The sequence below is a fragment of the Terrapene carolina genome, unplaced genomic scaffold, assembly GCF_002925995.2.
Source record: "Terrapene carolina triunguis isolate 2854851 unplaced genomic scaffold, T_m_triunguis-2.0 Scaffold58, whole genome shotgun sequence".
Taxonomy (NCBI): domain Eukaryota; kingdom Metazoa; phylum Chordata; order Testudines; family Emydidae; genus Terrapene; species Terrapene triunguis.
Genome location: NW_020664409.1, coordinates 17,389,445 through 17,409,813, shown reverse-complemented (window position 1 = coordinate 17,409,813; position 20,369 = coordinate 17,389,445). Strand labels below are relative to the sequence as shown.

The window sequence follows — 20,369 nt, the reverse complement described above, 5'->3', positions numbered from 1 at the left end:
GCATGCTTTGCAGGTCTGGAGGGGTGGGGCAACCTGGGGTCAGTATTGTCCTTTAACGTCTTCAGGGTTTGTACATCCCATCACAAGGCACAACAGGTAGCATAAAGCAAAACTAAAACAGGCACACAGTGGCAGAAGATAACAAAAAGAACTAAAGGGAGGGAGGAACAGTACCTAAAAAGGGCAGTTAATAGGTGGGTAGGATGGTCAGAGAACAGGGGCACTAGACTTCACCTACGTTCAATTTTTGGCTCAGCCACAGACTTCCTGTGTGATCTTGGGGAAGACATTTAATCAACCCTGTGCCTTAGTACCCTATCTGTAACATGGAGATAACACTTCCCTTCCTTACAGCATGTTGCAAAGTTAAAATCCATGAATAATTGTGAAGCACTCAGATACTACGGGGACAAGGGTCATACAAGTCCCTAGAGAGAGAGAAGAGGAAGCAAAAAAGTCATCAAGAAAAGAGCAACAAAAAAGGATGTAGAGGGGAAATCTTCCTTATTGCTGGGATTTTGGAAAATCTCATGCCTTCATGGGAGGCAGAAGATGATTGATGTGTTTGCCATGCGCCCCATTTGGGTAGCAAGTTGGTGAGGGCCTTGAGACTGCCCAGACCCCCGCATACATCCGGGAGGATGCAGGGGGAGGTCCATGCAGAGTCCATTGTAAGATCATGACCTAAGCTCTTAAATTTGTTTTACTGGATTCTGGGTAATTGTGATTGTTTACCAGTGGGGTATAGAATTAATGTTACACCATACTAATTAGTCAATCCCTTTATTGGTGATGGAGTGCCAGGAAATTGCTTACAGACCAGATTGCTGTAGTTTGTACTTTCTCTGTATATTCCAAACCATGTGTGCACTAATGTATGAATTATCCAGAATGAACAATAATGAATTATGAATGATTCAGAATCACTTATCCAAAGCCAGTTGATTTTAATGTGTTTTGATTTGTAAACAAAATTACTGTAATTTCCTGCACATTTTTGAAAAATATTATATAAAGAACAGAGTAAAAAAAAAACACTTTTATTTATGTAATGGACTGAATGGTAGAACAAGAAACCTTGAACTGATTTTGACAAAGCTGTTTCCCATAGTGTTTTTAAAGAATCTCTTTTATTACTTTGATCTTTATTATTGGTAAGATGATCTTTTGTTTATTACTACAATATTTTATTTAAAATGATTATATAAATATTATCCCTACTAACATGAGTCATAATTATTGTACCATAAGAGTGGTATTAAAATATAGTGTTAGTTTGTTACATTGTTACAAATGTACTTCCCAGCAATATAGCACCCTCAACCGTTACCTGTGGAATTCTGTGTCCAGATACTCGCATTGGAATGTGTGGAGTTGTAAACAAGCACAAAACTCAAGATAATCTTAAATCTAATATTAAAGGAGCACTGAATTTTTTGAAGCAATTAATCCTCAGAATCGTTCTACAATTTCTGGTAGATTACTGTCTGTTTTCACTGGCTCTGTTCCATGCCTGTGAATAATTCATCCTAACAGTTTAGTCAATGCCTTCATATTAAGCAAACTTCCTGTGTTAAGTTTCCAATTCTTCATGCAGTGTTCCAGGTATTCTCTAATGGTATCAGTGTGAGACTCCTTACTGTGACTCCACAGATGGGAGAGTGTATTTCCATCTCTTTCATCCAAAGCTGGCTCTTTTTCACCATTTATTCTCTTTGATCACATCCAAGATCACGGTGTCTATGAGAAACATTGAGGTGAATGGATTGGTCCAAGCACAATCCAACAGAGTTCACCACCACCTTCCTTTTGCAATGCTGTCTCCAATTTATAAATTCAGATCGCAATGCTGTATTTGCTTCCTCTTGAAAGTAAGATGGCCAGTTGTTCTCCACTGTAATTTTTCCATTCTTAGAGTACTGTGTAGTAGAGGGATCCTGGCCAAACAAGTCACCACTGCGTGATTTTCAAAATGTTCCATTCTGCAGACCACAGGAGAGCAACAGACCATAGTTTTAGAACCACTGTGTTGAGCAATAGCTTCTGTGCTAATGTGCTGTGCAGGGTATATGTTGTCACAACAACAAAGTAATGCAAACCAGGCACAGAGGAAGGATGGTTTGGTGGTTAGGGCTGGGAACTCAGGAGGAGAGCTGGGCAGATGTTTGATTCTTTCGGGTCGGTCAGCAAATGGAAAAATCAGTAGAAATAGTCAATTCAGTTCAGAAATATTCAGAATTTGTCAGCAAATTGGAAAAGTTCATTTCAGGCCAAACAACTGTGTCCCTTTGTTACCATGATTAGGGCACTTGCCTGGGAGACCCAGGTTTGACTCTTCACACTACAGCAAGGACTTGAACTTCCCTCTCCCCCCTCCTACATGAATGCCCTAACTATGAGGGCATTCATGCTTAGGCCATTCAGGTTCTACCTTTGTATAAATACTTATGTTATTTTATTTATCAATACACTATGTTAAATATTCATTGGGCCAAAGTTAAAGAGAGTGAGAACATCTCTATAACTTAGGGGTTCTCAAACTGGGGGTCATGAGGTTATTACTTGGGGGGGAGGGTTGCGAGCTGTCAGCCTCCACCCTCAAACCATGTTTCTCCTCCATCATTTATAATAGTGTTAAATATATTTTAAAAAGTGTTTTTTAATTTATAAGGGGGGGGTCTCACTCAGAGTCTTGCTGTGTGAAAGTTTGAGAACCACTGCTATAGCTTGGTGATTAAAGTACTCACATGGGGGAGGGAGATGAGACTTGAATCCACATCTCCTGCCTCTGAATCAGGCAAAGAGATTTTAATTCAACTTTCCTACCTCACCCCCTGAGGGATACCTTAATCTCTAGGCTATAAAGTCATTATCTTGCCCTTTGGCACAATGAATTGTTAAGTATTTCTGCAAAGTGGTACAGCTTCACCAGGAGAGATTGAAAGTAACCCACCTCAGAGTAGCTTATTGCTTGGTGGTCAAAGCACCCACCAGGGGGAGCTCTGAGTTCAAGCCCCTGTTCCTGTGACCTTGAGCAAGTCACTTAAGGTCAGATATCAAAGATATTTAGACACCTCAAGGTGCAGATAGGCATTTAGTGACCCAGAATCTCTCTGGGCCTCAGTTCCCCATCTGAGTGTAAAAAAAAAAAGGGAGTGGGATGATAGACTCCCCTTCCTCACAGGAGTGCTGTTAGAGTAAATCCATTAATGTTTGTGACATACTCAGATACTGTGGAAATGGGGTCCTGTTAGTTCCCAGGCAGATAACAAGGCAAGCACTTGGCTGCATGAAATATGAAAAAAACCCACATTTAAATCTCCTAAAAAATAAATAGCCAACCAACATGTATTTTATAAAATGTTTGTTTGTTTCAGTCTTTAGAAATCAACCACTAACCCTGGATTCCTTATGGCCCCGTTTAACAGATGGCACAATCAGTAACCTCACAGGGCTCTCTTGTAAAGCTGAGTAAATTTTACTGACTCATTGTAACAAATGTGACTTCTTGGCTCACCAGGATATAAAAGAGGTGGTGTAAGCCTCTGGTCAGAAGTTATGAGGGGGTGGAAATACAGAGATTCACCAGGAAAGGCTAAGAATGGCAAGGTTTGGGGAGAAAGGGCTGAGGTTTGTATTCTTTTGTTATTATTTAAGGAAGGCCAAACCCTAGGAAGTAAGATATTAGATGGATTCTATATTCTGTCTGGAGAAAGGTAGAAATGCCATTTGCTCACATCCTGTTATTCAAAACCAACTTGCCTCTTTACAAGACATCCACAAAAGAATTAACACAGATCAGTGATCACATATTCTTTCCATTTCTAACTGCCTTGAGCAGTAGTACATGTTGTGCCAGATCAAAAATGTGTATACAGGGCCAGAACCTGAGTTCGTGTAAATCAGTGTAACTCCATTGAACTCACTGGAATTATGCCAAATTACATCAGGTGACAATCTGCCCCACAATTCCTCTCTAGGTATCCATCTGAGAGTCAATATGTGCAGTGGAACAGAGTTGTTTAAAAAGACTTCCTCGTCTGAAGCCTCTACTAAAATTATTCCCTGAAATTAGAGCTAGGTGAACATTTTCTGTCAGCTTTTTTCTATTTTCAGTTAGCTTGAAATTTTCTGTTTTGAAAATTTCTGCAAAAAAAAGGTGGAAAGTAATGAAGACTCTTAACTTTTTTCAAAGTTTGTTGCCGAAAATGTACCAGCTCCAGGGCCAGCTCCAGGCACCAGGCACCCAAGCTGGTGCTTGGGGCGGCACCTGGAGGGGGGCGGCGCGGCGCTCCGGCCGCCGGGGAGAGCGGGGCCACAGCCGGGCTCGCCGCCCTGCCCCCGGCGCTCTGGCCGCGGGGGGGGGGGGAGAGCCGAGCCCCCGCCGGGGCTCGCCGCCCTGCCCCCGGCGCTCTGGCCGCCGGGGGGAGAGCCGAGACCCCGCCGGGGCTCACCGCCCTCCTCCCCGGGCTCCAGCCGCCCCCCCCTCCGGCGCCCCCCGCCGGCCGGGGGGGGGAGCGCGGCGCCCCCCCCCCCCCCCCGGCTCCGGCCGAAGGCTTTTTTGCCTGGGGCGGCAAAAAAGCCAGAGCCGGCCCTGACCAGCTCTACCTAAACCCTTTTGCAAGAGGCTGCTATAGGAACGCTGTCTTTAAACAGTGATTGTCAGCCACCCAATATGTACCGCATAAGGGTGACCAGTTTGTGCATCTGCTTTGACTAAGCATGAAGTCCCTGTGCCAGGATGAGGCAATATGCCACTTTTCCAGCTTTAAACACTTTAGGCAAATCCTCAGATGGTGTAAATAGCTGCAATGCCATTAACTTCAGTGGAGCTGTGTCCATTTACATCAGCTGAGGTCCTGGCAAGTGAGACGTGACTACTGTACATTTGTGGGGGGGAGAGAATGAGATGTTTACATGACATAAAACTGACAAGTAAACTATATTCAACACCAAAGGGGAGCAGAATGAAGCTTACTTTTTTCCTGCTGCTGTTAAATGTATTTCTAATAGCTAACAACACTATCTCTTTCTATCCTGTAGAAGTACTGCTCAATCTTAACACAGATTACACTTTATAACATGTGTTAAAAATCTTCAAGGGATACCATTCCAGGAAAATTTTTAAGGAGAGTGTCAGATATTTACAGGTTATGACAAAATTAGACCAAGACTTCAAATATTAATCCCAGATGTTTAAAGTCAACATGCCGTAGTCAATGGTTACAAAATAATTCATAGCCAATTTCCTATGAAGCTTGAGACGCACTTAGTGAATGGATCACATGAAGAAGTTTGACAGAATTCTTTGCTGTGGCAATAACATATGCTAGTCCAAGATAATAAACCCTGGAATGTATTATAGATTCAGGGAATAATGCCAGTGATTTCTAGCTGCTTACTCAGTAGCTGACAATATCTGTAATTCTTAGCAACAAGCCTTGTTTTTTTCTGTGAATTCACTGTTTCAGAGGGACTCCTCTTTAGCAGATGTTGTTGTTGAATTATTTCAAAGTGCTGCAAAGAACATCCCATCCCATCTTCTAATCAATAAAATCTGCATTCCACAAATGCAGAAGGGCAGCTATAGGGAGGGATATTGGTTATCCTTATCGATTACTTGTAATAAACTACAACCTAAGTTTCCTGCAAGCCTAAGAGTACACCCAGGTAAAATGGAACTAGATGGTAATCCAGAAGCATGTCTGATTACATTCAGCTAGATGGCCACTGCAGCTCAGTGAGAGTAGCCCTGGACTGTCCAACTCCACTCCTAACAGGAGAGTCACAAGCAACATATAGAGCCCTGGGAGAGGACAATACCACAGACCATGAGCCTGGCCATTCTTGATAAGCTGGGAATAGATTCATAGACCATAAGGCCAGAAGAAACCATTATGATCACATAAACTGACCTCCTACATAACACTGGCTATAGATTTAATTCAGTGAGTCCTGCATCTAACTCAGCAATGTCGTGCCATAGTGTAGACACTTCCTACATTGACAGAAGGGGTTTTTCCATTGATATTGTTAATCCAGCTCTCCGAGAGGTGGTAGAACTCTTCCACAGACTTAGCTGTGTCTACATTGGGGGTTAGGTCGACCTATGTCTCACAGAGTGCAACATTTTTCACAGCCCTGAGCTATGTAGCTAGGTCAAATCTAATTTTTAGTTGTAGATCAGGCCTTAGAGTTAATAGAGCTGCTGTTTTTAAAGATGCATTTAGGTCAGCTACATGAGGGGTTCAGGGATGGATGAGCTGACACCAACTGTCTGCACTGGCTGAGATGTACTTAGAAGCAGAGTTGCTGGAGGAGAAGCAGATGGAAGAAGAACTAGATGCAAAGCCACTATAGTAACCACTACAACTGTAGTAGCAGCAGCAGGTGGGAAACAACCAAAGGCACTGGAGAAAAGTAAACGTAGAAGCAAAGGAAAGAGGAGACCATTCACCCAGGACACAGGGGGGAGCCACTCGTTCCCTCAGACTGTGTTTCTGCTGTGGAAAAGTAAGACAGACATTTTTTCTGGACTGACATTTGGGAATTGATGCTGACTATAAGCAAGTCTGTGAGCTTAATGAGGCTGCAAGGAACATATCGGGCATGGAGAAGGGGTAACCAGCCGACTGAATTCAGGACTATAGAAATGGCGTAATACCTAGAAGCACTGGTACGAGGCTGAGCTTTATTTCTTGACCCAACTCATATGATGTGGGTCAGGTGTACAAAGAGTTAACTGCTCTTGTCACATGTCAGAAGTATCTACTGACTCCAGTGGCTACTTCACTTATAAAAAGTAAAATCAAATCTGAATAAAGCATATTAACTCAAAATAACTACCCTCCTTCCTTTTACTATTCTGCTACTTAGGAGACTTTGCTGACCTCTGAATTAACCTTCAATTTCATTGCAGATCTAGCTGGGGAATATGGTTACTTGGAATTATAAACTGATAGGATGCATTGTGTGCTGTAGTGAGCTTTTTCTAGTTTATGGTTTACTGACGAATTTTAAGAAGCATTCTCAGTGCACTTTATGTTGGAACTAGGCTCTCTATAAACTGCAGATGCCTCATTAAATTCCATAGCTGATTACAAGAAGCAGCCATGCGCAGAAATGTTCATTAAGGGCTTCATGATTTGCATTAAGAATGAGGAGTACTTGTGGCACCTTAGAGACTAACAAATTTATTTGGGCATAAGCTTTCGTGGGCTAAAACCCACTTCATCAGATGCATGCAGTGGAAAATACATTGTCGTGCTTGGTTCCTTCTAGTAACAACACTGGTTATTTAGCACTGGCTCTGTACCATTGTGAGCAGGACACAATAAAAGAAGCAAGATTCCAGTCTTCAGCTAACCATCCAGAAGCCAATGGCATCCAGCCAGTTATTGATTTACATATTGACATTTACCCCATTTTATAACTGTGAAAGCATGTTTGCTGCACAACTGTTGGCTTCTTTCAGTAGTACATTAAAATGACTATGAATATGATGAAAAAAACTGTGCAGCGTAATATTTTAATGACCATTTTGTGGCTTTCTGTTTCCCTACTGATTGCTGGAAAGGGTTGCTTTATTTTATACAATTATGTTAGAGAGAGAGAGAGAGAGAGAGAGAGAGAGACTGAGAAACTTTGTCAGTATTCCCAGTTCTGGTTAAATGGCTTGGCCGGAAGGCAAGATGGATACGTGCCCATTTCTTCTCAGCACAGACGTGTTTTAAAACAACAACTTGGCATAGCTGCTGTAAAAGAATTTCTGTATCAGCTATATTTAGTTCTTCTTTTGGGGAAAAGCAAGTGTTTTCAAGCCTCTAACAATGGTGATAAACTATGTAGAACAATACCATCTGTTGTACAACGGATGGACAGAGAAATGGTAGGGTGAAGGTCTCTTAGAAGGGATCTCAGTATCATTTTATAATTTACAGATCTTATTCTCATGTGTACAAAAGCCCTGAAAAAGCCAGTACCTATGAATTTGGCATTATTCTTCCTCTTTAATGTCAAATGATGCTTTACCCTAACCTTTCCTCGGTAACTTAATTTAAAATTTGATAAAACTGAACACAAACAACTCTTCCTTTATCCTTTTCAGAGAAACTCCAGGATTATGTAGCTATTACTCAGTGCAAATTCTATTTGTCTCCCCATTAAAAAGCAAATAGTATTCAATTCACCTATATGATCTTGTTTTGAACAGACAATATTATGAGAATAGTTTCTCCTCATCAAAGGCTGTCAACAACCCCCGGGCTACAGGAACATGGAGAAATTAAGGCAGCAGGAACGTTGACTTTACTGCATTTGTTTCTTTTATTATCCTTCCTGATAGCAATGTAGTGCCTCTCAAAGATGCCATACCTACAAAATGAAGTGATCTTTTATTCTCATACAAGTAACAGAATGAAGAGTGACAGCACGAGCTTACACACACACACACGCGCACACACACACACGCGCACACACACACACGCGCGCACACACACACACACACACACACACACACACACACCTTGGAAGGACCATCTTTAGTGATGAAAAGCTAATTCTATCTTTCCCACAGGAACTGGGCTAAAATCACCATACCCCATAAAGCAGCAGTTCTCCACCAGGGGTCTGCAGTCCCCTGTGGGGCTGAAAGCAGGTTTCAGGGGTCTGCCAAAATAAACCAGGCTTCAGTCCTGGGCAATGGTACCACCTCCACTCCCTGACTCACCTCAGCGGGCCACCCAGCCTGTGTCAGCACCAGCAATAAGTTTCATGTTGAGTAAGGAAAAAAAATATAATATTCAGTTTTTTAATTTTGTACCTATATTATCCTTTTATTTTTATATTATATGTGTGTGTGTGTTTAACTATATAACTAGCAATTTAATACAACTTTTAATCTACTGGATATGCAGAAAAACAGTTGTGGCACAGGTGGGCCGTGGAGTTTTTATAGCATATGGGGAGGGGGCTCAGAAAGAAAAATGTTGAGAACCCCTGCCATAGAGTCTACAGAGAAATTCTTAGATAGCTTTTGGTCACTACTGAATTTGAATCAATGAACCACTACTGATTTTGAACCTTTCTTAGAGCAGTATAAAACTACACAGCTCACTGCCAATCTCCTGAGCCACCTAGTCCTGCTACTGCAATTTCTTCTTAGTTCAGAAGATTTTTTTTAAATAAAACCTTTTTATTTCATGCTTTCAATTACATTTCCCTTATACGCAATGGCCTAAAGTTTCAAGACTGATTAATGCTCTTGGGTGCCCGACCTAAGATACATTAAAGAGGCTGAAATTGCTGAGCACCTGCCCTCTGGAAACCAGGCCTTTTTAAGGTGCTTTGGGTTGGACACCCAAATGATTAGTCACTTTTAAAACTTTAGACCAACAAGTCTTGACCAGCATCTATGGTCAGGTCTTGGTCTTGAGCTGCCTCTACATGCCTGCACAGGGGCATAAAGAGGAGAAAGCTATTCACACCCACCTATCCCAGGATGATCTTACCACATCTCTGCTTCAGGTGCAGGGAAAGAAAAGTAGCTGCACACCCAGTACTTCATCCAACTAAAGGACAAGGGAGGAAGAGGGGAAGGGGAATGAGGGGTAGCTCTCAAGCAACCAGGTCATGGGTAGTCACACTCAATGGTTGGAGCAGCAATCAGCACCAAAGGTCAGGACCAGGTTACCTAGAATGAGGCAGGGACAGGACTAGAAACAAGCAGACGAGCCATGAGCAAATGCTTTGAGCAGCCACTGGACTTAAGCACCAGACTGCTGACTCTTCCAATCAATCAGGCAATGTAGCCAATCGGGTAGCCTACTACAGGCCAGCTGGGCTCATTAGGTAGCCTGGAGACTGGCTCGGCTTCCAGACTGGCTATGCTGCAGGTGCTGATTCCTGATAGTAGCAACATGCTAATTGTGGCATACTGCCTTACTTGGACTCCTTTTGCAGTAGCGTAGCTATGTGCTGCCTCTTGCATGAGGCTATGAGCTGAAAGGAAAGGACGATCTGGCCTGTGACACGCCATGTAATTTAAACTAGATGATTATCCACATAACTCCTACCTTTTTCTCTTAAATATATGGAACTTGATCCTGTTGTCACACTGCCCTCACACTGATGTAAATCAAAGAGTAGTTACACCAGTGTAGAGTGAGATCAAAGTCAAGCCTTTTCTCCCATGTGTCACACGTGACTTAATACATGTATTTATACAAAAGAAAGATCATACAAATAGGATAAAGTGAGCCTGAGGATATGGCCCAGGGTATTTAATGCAATTTCTATTTTATAGGTATTTCTATAGTGCTTATCACTATACGATCTGAACCTTGGCTTCATTTCTTTAGTTTTAAGGGCAATGGGTGTATACACAGTTTGCTTGCATTATGTGAAGCCTGTTCAGTGATATTACATTGGCCTAATTTAATACAATTCATCTGATATTTTGAGAGTGTTTTGATAATGACATTTGCTGGATCTAAGTCTACTATTTTACACCTCTGAAAACCGTGATGCAAGTGGGTTTTCACAGGTGTGAAAGAGCTGAATTTGGCTGAGTATATCTCATTATTACTGTTCATTTGTCATTATTTATATTCAATATTTTATGTTCTTGTAGCCATTATAAATCGCATTTTAAATATGTTTATTAACCACACTAGGGAAAATGAAAGTATTGCAGCTTTATAGATATCCGCTATCCTGCTGTTTTTATGGAGTTACTGTAAGTGTGTGCTGTGCTTGCATCATAGGAATTAACTTCCTTTGATTACTTGTATGTTGAAGGTAGAAGATGGAGGCCAGGGTTATATAGCTCTTTAGAGATTTTCTCCTGAGAGTGGTTCTGTTTTCCCTCATATATACAGCATAACATACAAGAACTTGATGAAGAGTCAGTTGCAGTCTTAATTCTTGGGAAAGAGCTGCTATATACACATCTTCCATAGCATTCATTTGCACATACATAATATTGGGTCAAATGGGAAATATCTGTATTTCTATTTTGTAACTCCTCTCCTGGGTTGATGGCCCTACAAGAGGGTTTAGAGTAGAACATAGACTATAGAGGCCAGCTTGTCAGAAGTCAACAAGGTGGGTGGTGCTCAGCCCTTCTGCTCATCAGACCCTAGATCCATGTAGTGTATATGTAGCCATTGATAGCTGTCCATGGGTAATTCTAAAAGAGCAGAATAGTGTTTTTAATAACTATGGACCTGGGAGACAGACTTAATTCTTTGGAAACTGTGTATATGTCCTCTTATGCAGTTATTTTGTCACTATTGTGGAAAATGGCAATGTTCTAAGGGTTAACACACACAGCCACTTTTTCTAAGCTTAACAAAATTGGTAGCCAGTGAAGAGATTTCAAAATCAGGTTTTGAAAGAACCTGACTCTATTAGGAAATTGGGATGTAGAATTCTGTATCAGATGCCATCTTTTAATAGCACAAGCTGGAATGCCCCAAAATAAAGTCCACTTAGAAATGAAAAAACACACCAAAAAAAACAATCATCTTGCATGAACATGCAATTTTGGAGTGGTGAATAACTTTCTCGTGTTTAAATGGAGAAGCAACCCAGTGCTGGTTTTTTAAATTATATAAAACATAGAAGCATAAAATAGACAAGAGTGTGCATGGAGTGGCCAGACAAGTAATTTTTTTTCAGGTATTTGCATCCAGCTGAAATCCCCATTTTTTAAAAAAAATCTACCTTTGCTCTTTTCTGTAACTTAGATGCTGCTGATGTGGGTTTGTGATACATGAAGGGGGTGGGGGGGAGTAGCTCCCCCTGATGGACACCCACCCAGCCAGTCAGTTAGCTGTAAAATCCCTCTTGGTGTCTCTTCTCTGCTTGCTTTACCTGTAAAGGGTTAACAAGCCCACAGGTAAAGCAAGCAGGGAACAGACACCATGGCTGGCTGGGTGTCCATCAAAGGGAGCTTACCCCCCACCCTTCATGTATCACAGGGTTATAGAAATAAGGCAGATTCATGTTTGTGTAGGGTCTGGGAAAGTGAGTTTAATAAATTAAGGGGAAATGAGAGAGGTCTAGCCTGTGTTTTTCCATGTAAATTAACTACACCAGGCAATCTAACTGAAATGTTCCAGTGATGTTTTGCTTACAAGGTAAATTCCTTAGGGCAGGGACTGTCTTTCTGCATAGTGTTTGTCCAGCGCCTAGCACCAGTGGAGTCCTGGTCTATGACTGGGGCTCCTAGGTGCTCCTGGTAGAACAAATCATGAATAACCAGGTGTCAAGTTTTCAGCCACTGGCTAATCAAATCCCTAGTGATTTTGCAATATCATCTGTGATGTGGCAGTTAAATAACAAGGTACATATATGGTACCTCTATAAGAACCCATAATGAACTTGAGAAAATTTGGTCCTTACCTGCTATAGAATTAACCGTGGAGAAATCATGACCAACTTAAGCAAGATGGGAGTTATGTTTCTAACTCGGTTATAGTTCTAACTCATAAGGAAGGAGCAAGGAAAAATGAGCGGTATTCATAATATACTTTTGGATTATATGCATTTTAAAAGCACTAGCAGCAGATACTTTTGAAATGCATTGGATCATATGCACATCATCCTGGCAGCCTTCACCATTTATCATACCCAATTTGGTGTTTAAAAATTAATCACAGAGTTTAAAAGGATCAGATCACTCACTCTACTCTTCAGGGGTCCAAGCCTGGATAAGATTATAATGCATCAACACTTAAAAAAGTACACGGTTATATAGAATCATATAACTGTAGGATCTCAAGAGGTCATCTAGTCCATGCCCCCGCGCTGCCATCCCTGACAGATGTTTGTCTAACCTGTTCTTTAAAATCTCCAGTGATGGGGATTCCACAGCCTCTCACGGTAACCTATTCCAGCACTTAACTGTCCTTCTAGTGAAAAAGTTTTTCATAATCTATAATCTTAAATTTCCCTTGCTGCAGATTAAGCTGTTTACTTCTCGTCCTACCTTTAGTGGCTCTGGAGAACAATAGATCCTCATCCTCTTTGGCACAGCACTTAACATATTTGAAGATTTTCAGGTCCCCCTTCAGAGTTCTTTCTTCAAGACTGAACATGTCCAGTTGGGCTTGATTCTTCATTGTCTTTCAACTTCCATAGCTATTTACACCTATGAGTAGTGGGTATAAAATGCTCCTATTCGATTTGGCTGCATTTTACATTCACTTTGCACAATTGTAAGTGGCTACACAAGGTACAAGCAAAGAGAAGGCCTATTTCCCTCCCCTGCCCTGTCCTATGGAGCCACAGGGCCTGGTTTTTCCACTGTCTTGCATCTTCAGTCATTTGCTCTGGTGCAAAGCAAGTGTAAAACACCGTGCAATCCGTACTGGCCATTCATGTGAGTGGAAGCACAGTTTCTCACTTTTCACAGATTTAAATGACTTCACAAAGTGCAGGACAATGGAGAATCAGGCCCATTGTGTTCTTACAATCTGTTAGGTTCTCCTAGACTTTCCAATTGCCAGTGAAGGTTTACCAAAGCCTGCTACTTTAGTTTGAGGCAACCTTAAAGCCCTGCCAAGTGCAAATCATCCATTTGCTTTGCTACTCAATATTTTCTGAGGTATTGATTGTTCATGAGGATTGTTCTTTGTAACCTGAAAAGACTAAACAAAACCTAATGAGCTGGGGAAGAATGTGATGAGTTAAACTGAGGTCCATGTCAGGTGAAGGTGGCCTACAGCTCAGCCCTCAGCAGGTCAGAAAATGTTCATAGGTGATTTCATTTATTAAACCCTATCAAGGAGAGACAGTTTCCTGGGGAACCAAGTAAGGCTTATTCCAAGATCTTGTTACTGTGTTTTGTTTTAAGATTTAAATAACCATTTCAACACTTGTTTCGCTCCACTGCACCAAAAGCAAACCTGAGGCTATGAGAAGGAACCCACAATGGTAAATGGTGGAGTGCAATATTGCCACAAAATGTCAAAAATTGATTTTGTTGTTGTTGCTCCTCTATTGTATTTTCTGGATTCAGAAAGAGAGAAGGAAATGATGATAATGGGGAAACCAGTCTGCCATGGGGTCTGTGCTCAGGCTCTCTGCAGCGTTGCGGGGGTGGGGGATGCACAATAAGCTGCTATTGATCTTTCTAGGTCCATCATTGTCTTTTGCTGTGAAATACTGGCGGTTTTGTTGGTGGGAAGTGTAACAAATCTGTGGCTACTTATGGGGCCTGATCCAGCTCCCATAGTTGGATCAGTGCAAAGGTCTCTACTGCACACATGCAGCATGGGTAACAGAGCTCTCTATCCTAGTCCAAAAAGCTCCACAGCCCTGTGCCATTTGAGCTAACAGTTTTCTGCTCCCATCCCCATTTCTTAGAAGAAAGGCACTTTACCTTGGCCAATTGCGAGAGGGCAGCATTATACATGGAGCCAACCAGAAGCTGAGCTGTATTTTTTTTTAATCTATTTTTCCCTGACTTTTCCTTTGTCCCTTTTTCCACCTTCTTTCTATTTATGGTACTTGTCTGGCCCCCTTTACATAAGATCTGACCACCTCACAATCTTTAATGCATTTGTCTTGCAGTTGTCTCTCTTTGATTCAGTTCACTGATTTCAGACTCCATCCTATTTGATTTTGTTTCTCCTCAATCAGTTTCATTACATTTTCTAATGACATCATGGGTGACCTCAGCTTTGTGACAGGGCCTGGGCTTTTTGGTACATTTCCTACTTTAGCTGAGGATTTTTTTTTTAAATGTCTGTTTGATCTCTTAGAAAAAGTTGTGGATTAAGCAAAGTTTTACCAGCCAAGGATTTTGAGTTCTAATCCTGGCTCAGTTCCCTGGCCTTGCCCTGGGCAAGTTCTTTAACCTCATTCTCTCTGGTGTAAAACCTAACATAATTTGAAACACTACTTAGGACTTACATGATTTAGCACCTAGTATAGACAGGATTTAACACCCTTATGAACATGTTAGCTGGTCATGAGGAATCCTAGATTTCTCCTAACCACCTAACGCATTTTTAGGTGCTAAGAGGTGTTTAAAATCACGTGAGCTAACACTATTTAAAAAGAACACCTATTTACTAGCTAGACAAGGCCTATGGATAAAATAGTTCAGCTGGCAAGCTTCAGGGCTGTTGTGAAGACTAATGTTTGTAAAGCAGTTTCAAAGAGGAAAAATACTGGGGTGTACATCTATCCCACATTAGCCTGCTGTGCATTAAGGGTATGTCTACACTTAACACGCTGCAGTGGCACAGCTGCTGCACCATTGTAATGCTTCATTGTAGACATAACAGCGATGGGAGGGGTTCTCCTATCACTGTAGATAATCCACCTCCCCGAGAGGCAGTAACTAGGTTGACAAAATAATTCTTCCTGTCTACACCGGGGGTTAGGTCAGCTTAACTACATCTCTCAGGAGTGCCTCTTTTACTTTTCAGTATAAACAGCCCTCAAAGTGTTCATATAGACAAGCCCCAAGTGCTATTATATGCTCCCAACCCAGCACTGCCAGATTCAAAACTAGAGAGTCCCATCTGATGATATTTTAGTAAAAAATGTGAAATGTTTGTTTTTTAAGGATTCTGCCTCATTTATGCAGTCCCATAATCTGCCAGCAATGGCAGACAGGCATAGCACCAGTACAAAACTGAGGGTATGTCTACACTACGAGGGTAATTCGATTTTACTTAAATCGAATATGTGGAATCGATATTGCAAAGTCGAACGTGTGTGTCCACACTAAGGACACACTAAGGACAGTAATTCGACTTTGTGAGTCCACACTAACGGGCGAGCGTCGATATTGGAAGCGGTGCACTGTGGGCAGCTATCCCACAGTTCCCGCAGTCCCCGCTGCCCATCGGAATTCTGGGTCGAGCCGCCAATGCCTTCTGGGTAAAAAAAATTTGTCGTCATCCGTCCGTCACTAACGCCCTCCCTCCCTCCATGAAAGCGCCGGCGGGAAATCAGTTCGCGCACTTTTCTGGTCAGTGACAGCGCGGACGCCACAGCACTGCGATCATGGATCACGCTGCGACCATCGCTGCACTTGTGGCCGTTCTCAACACCTCGCAGCTTATCATACACCTTTCCCTGAGGCAGATGAAGAGTAATCAGGCGAGGAGGCTACGACACCGCCGTGATGGCCTGAAGTCGGAGAGCAGCACAGAGCTGTCAGAAACCACGAGCCCCAGCGCCCAGGACATCACGGTGGCAATGGGTCATGTGGATATCGTGGAACGGCGATTCTGGGCCCGGGAAACAAGCACGGACTGGTGGGACCGTATAGTGCTTCAGGTCTGGGATGAATCCCAGTGGCTGCGAAACTTTCGCATGCGGAAGGGGACTTTCCTCGAACTTTGTGAATTGCTGTCCCCTGCCCTGAAGCGCCAGAATACCAGGATGAGAGCAGCCCTCACAGTTGAGAAGCGAGTGGCCATAGCCCTCTGGAAGCTTGCAACGCCGGACAGCTACCGGTCAGTTGCGAACCACTTTGGCGTGGGCAAATCTACCGTGGGGGTTGTTGTCATGCAAGTAGCCAAGGCAATCGTGAAGGTACTGCTCCCAAAGGTAGTGACCCTGGGAAACGCGCAGGTCATCATAGATGGCTTTGCCGCGATGGGATTCCCAAACTGCGGTGGGGCTATCGATGGGACTCACATCCCTATCCTGGGACCGGACCACCAGGCCAGCCAGTACATCAACCGAAAGGGCTACTTTTCAATGGTGCTGCAAGCACTGGTGGACCATCGGGGACGGTTTACAAACATCTACGTCGGATGGCCGGGCAAGGTTCATGACGCTCGCGTGTTCAGGAACTCTGGTCTGTTTAGACGGCTGCAGGAAGGTATTTACTTCCCAGACCACAAAATAACTCTTGGGGATGTGGAGATGCCTACAGTCATCCTCGGGGACCCAGCCTACCCGCTAATGCCCTGGCTCATGAAGCCCTATACTGGCGCCCTGGACACAGAAAAAGAACTGTTCAACTACCGTCTCAGCAAGTGCAGAATGGTGGTGGAGTGTGCTTTTGGCCGTCTCAAAGGGAGATGGAGAAGCTTACTCACTCGCTGTGATCTCAGTGAAACCAATATCCCCATCGTTATTGCAGCTTGCTGTGTGCTCCACAATCTGTGTGAGAGCAAGGGGGAGACCTTTATGGCGGGGTGGGAGCTAGAGGCAAATAGCCTGGCTGCTGATTACGTCCAGCCAGACAGCCGGGCCATTAGAAGATCCCAGCGGGACGCCCTGTGCATCCGGGAGGCTTTGAAAGCTAGGTTCCTGAGTGAGCAGGGCAACCAGTGACTTTTCAGTTTGTGGACAGAAAAGCTGAACCTGCCCCCGTTTCTTTACCCAGTTCATTTTCACTATCCTCTCCAGTTACATACCCCCTTCACCCCCTTCCCCTTCCCAAAAAATAAAATCATTTAGATTTTGTTAATGAACACCGTTGTCTGTATTGCTGTTTTCGCGGGAATATTTTAAACCTGGGACGCAGACTGTGGCAGGGGGCGGGTTTAGGGTTGTGATGCAAATGATGCTTCTAAACTCCCGGAATGACAGGCTCCGCACTGGTGGACTGGTTATTTCAATGGAGCCTGCCAGCACTCCTGGGGGGGACTGTGTGTATGTGTCGGCTATGTGACTTTCTGGCAGGGGGGGTAGGGTTACATATCCCCTGCTGCGTGGATCTGTGATCCATGATAAGGACCGCTGCATAAGATCTGTAACTGCCCTCCCCCGCCACAAAGTCACAGAGCAACCCCCCCCCCAGAACATGAAAAACACCTCCCAGACTGACCAGGGTAACCAGTGACTGCACTGTGTATGTGTCCTGATGCTGGACCTGACACCGCCTCTGTACCCTGCTAAAGGTCACTGTCCTGTCCAATTACCAAGCCCCTTCCCCCCCTCCAGACAGACTCTCCCTCAAAAGAACCTGACTGAAACAGTAATGAACAGAAACATATTTTTTCTTAACAACCAGACAGGAAACTGGGGGGTGAAAGTCGGACGGGGGTTTGGGTGAGGCGGGCAGGAAAGGACTTTTCAAATTTTGGGGAATGACAGCCTTCTGGTGCTTGAGCAGTCTGCAGGGGTGGAGTGAGAGTTTTCACGGACTCTGCCACCCCTCCTTCTTTGGACTTTGGGAGAGGGGGGGTATGGGACTTGGTGGCGGGGGACTGCGGTTCCTGATAGACTGCAGCGGGGCTCTGTCCTCCTGCCTCCGTTCCTGCAGAACATCAACAAGGCGCCGGAGCGTGTCCGTTTGCTCCCTCAGAAGTCCAAGCAGCGTTTGAGTCGCCTGCTGGTCTTCCTGCCCGCCACCTCTCCTCACGTTCCATGTGTGTCCGGTGCATTTGTGACAAATTCTCCCTCCACTGGTTCTGCTGTGCTGCCTGGGCTCAGGAGCAGCCCATTAGTTCTGAGACCATGTCCTCTCGCGTCTTCTTCTTTCTCCGCCTAATGTGCGCTAGCCTCTGGGAGTGTGATGCCAAGCTGGGTTGGGAGACAGTTGCAGATGTGGCTGTGGGAATGAGGAAAAGGCAGTGAATTCCTCCGAAAGAAAAATGTGGTTGTGAATCAAGAACATAGTTTTTCTCTGTGAACAAGACCATGAACCACACCTATCACATGCGCACTCAGGACAAGGTCGAATTTTCGAACCTCGCCTTCAGTGCCTGGGCTTTTGCACTGCCGATCTGGGAAGCGGGGCAGGACACGGTACTCTCTGTAGCAGGCAAACATGGTAAGCCGTAGACTTGTGGCTGCTTAAAACTGTAGGAGTACCACTGGCCTCCTTTCACATTGAAAGCACTGCCAGTCTGTGCTGCCAGCAATCGGCCAAGCAGGAACTCTGGCCCTGTCCCACCCCCTCGCGGATGAGCCAGGGAAAGATCCCTGTATGCTGCCCCTCTCCCGCCCCCACCGCGTGGCTGTAAACCAGCGGTCACAGTTCTGTAAAGGAACTTGTTGCAAGCAGTCCCAATACTAACAGTCCCCTACCTAATTCAAAGCAGGTCATCATGAGCGACATAACTCTCATGAGGATCCCGGACACCGAGATCCAACGGATGCTTCGAGAAAGCCTGCAGAGACCGGGGCCCTATGCCGCCATGCTATGCAAGGCAATGATACCGGAGTACCTGCTTGTCTCCTGGCGCGGGAACGTCTCCTACTTCGGAGGACCAAGTAAAGCCGCTCTCCCCAGGAACCTGATGAACAGGCTATCCCATTACCTGCAGCAGAGCTTTGTGGAGATGTCCGTGGAGGACTACTGCTCTATCCCCGGACATATAGACAGGATTCTAATATAGCTGCAGTAGCAGGCACTAAAGAGTGGAGCAGCTTGGGCAGCACAATCATGCACAACCGGACACTGTTTGATTTTTTTTTAAATAGTTGTTACTGATTACTTAAGCGCCCAGGGGGAAGAAATCATGATTCACAGATTGTTCTTAGTATTAATATTCAAGTTTTGTAAAAAATAAAGGTTAATATGTTTAAAGCACTTACCGCTTGATCCTTCGCCTGAATCTGTGTCCAGGTTACATGCTGGGGAGGGTTGGTAGGGGATCTCTGTAAGGGTGATGAAGAGCTCCTGGCTGTCGGGGAAATCAGCTTGGTAAGCGCTGTCGACTGCCTCGTCCTCCTCATCTCCTTCCTCATCTTCCCCGTCCGCTAACATGTCCGAGGAACCGGCCGTGGACAATATCCCATCCTCAGAGTCCACGGTCAGTGGTGGGGTAGTGGTGGCGGCCGCAGCAAGGATGGAATGCAGTGCCTCGTAGAAACGGGATGTGTGGGGCTGGGATCCGGAGCGTCCGTTTGCCTCTTTGGTCTTCTGGTAGCCTTGTCTCAGCTCCTTGATTTTCACGCGGCACTGCGTTGCATCCCGGCTGTAGCCTCTCTCTGCCATGGCTTTGGAGATCTTCTCGTAGATCTTAGCATTCCTTCTTTTGGAGCGCAGCTCTGAAAGCACGGACTCATCGCCCCACACTGCGATGAGATCCAAGACTTCCCGATCCGTCCATGCTGGGGCCCTCTTTCTATTGGATTGCACGGCCATCTCTGCTGGAGAGCTCTGCATAGTTGCCACTGCTGCTGAGCTCCCCTCGATGTCCAAAGAGGAACTGAGATTCAAACTGCCCAGACAGGAAAATGAAAATGAATTCAAATTTTCCCGGGGGTGTGGCTGGTCAGAGCATCCGAGCTCTGACTGCTGTCCAGAGCGTCAACAGAGTGGTGCACTGTGGGATAGCTCCCGGAGCTATTAGCGTCGATTTCCATCCACACCTAGCCTAATTCGATATGGCCATGTCGAATTTAGCGCTACTCCTCTCGTTGGGGAGGATTACAGAAATCGA

General features: G+C 44.4%; 1 protein-coding gene across 2 annotated transcripts in view; it reads right to left on the bottom strand.

The window, feature by feature from the left end:
- Positions 1–1,223: 1,223 nt before the first annotated feature.
- DIPK1C (divergent protein kinase domain 1C) overlaps positions 1,224–20,369 on the bottom strand; it is a 38,965-nt gene continuing 19,819 nt past the window's right edge. For both annotated transcript variants that reach the window (XM_024212287.1, XM_024212295.2), the window contains exon 4: positions 1,224–2,171. In XM_024212287.1, the coding sequence (XP_024068055.1) occupies positions 2,142–2,171 (30 nt within the window). In that variant the 3' untranslated portion in view covers positions 1,224–2,141. The remainder of the gene's footprint in view (positions 2,172–20,369) is intronic.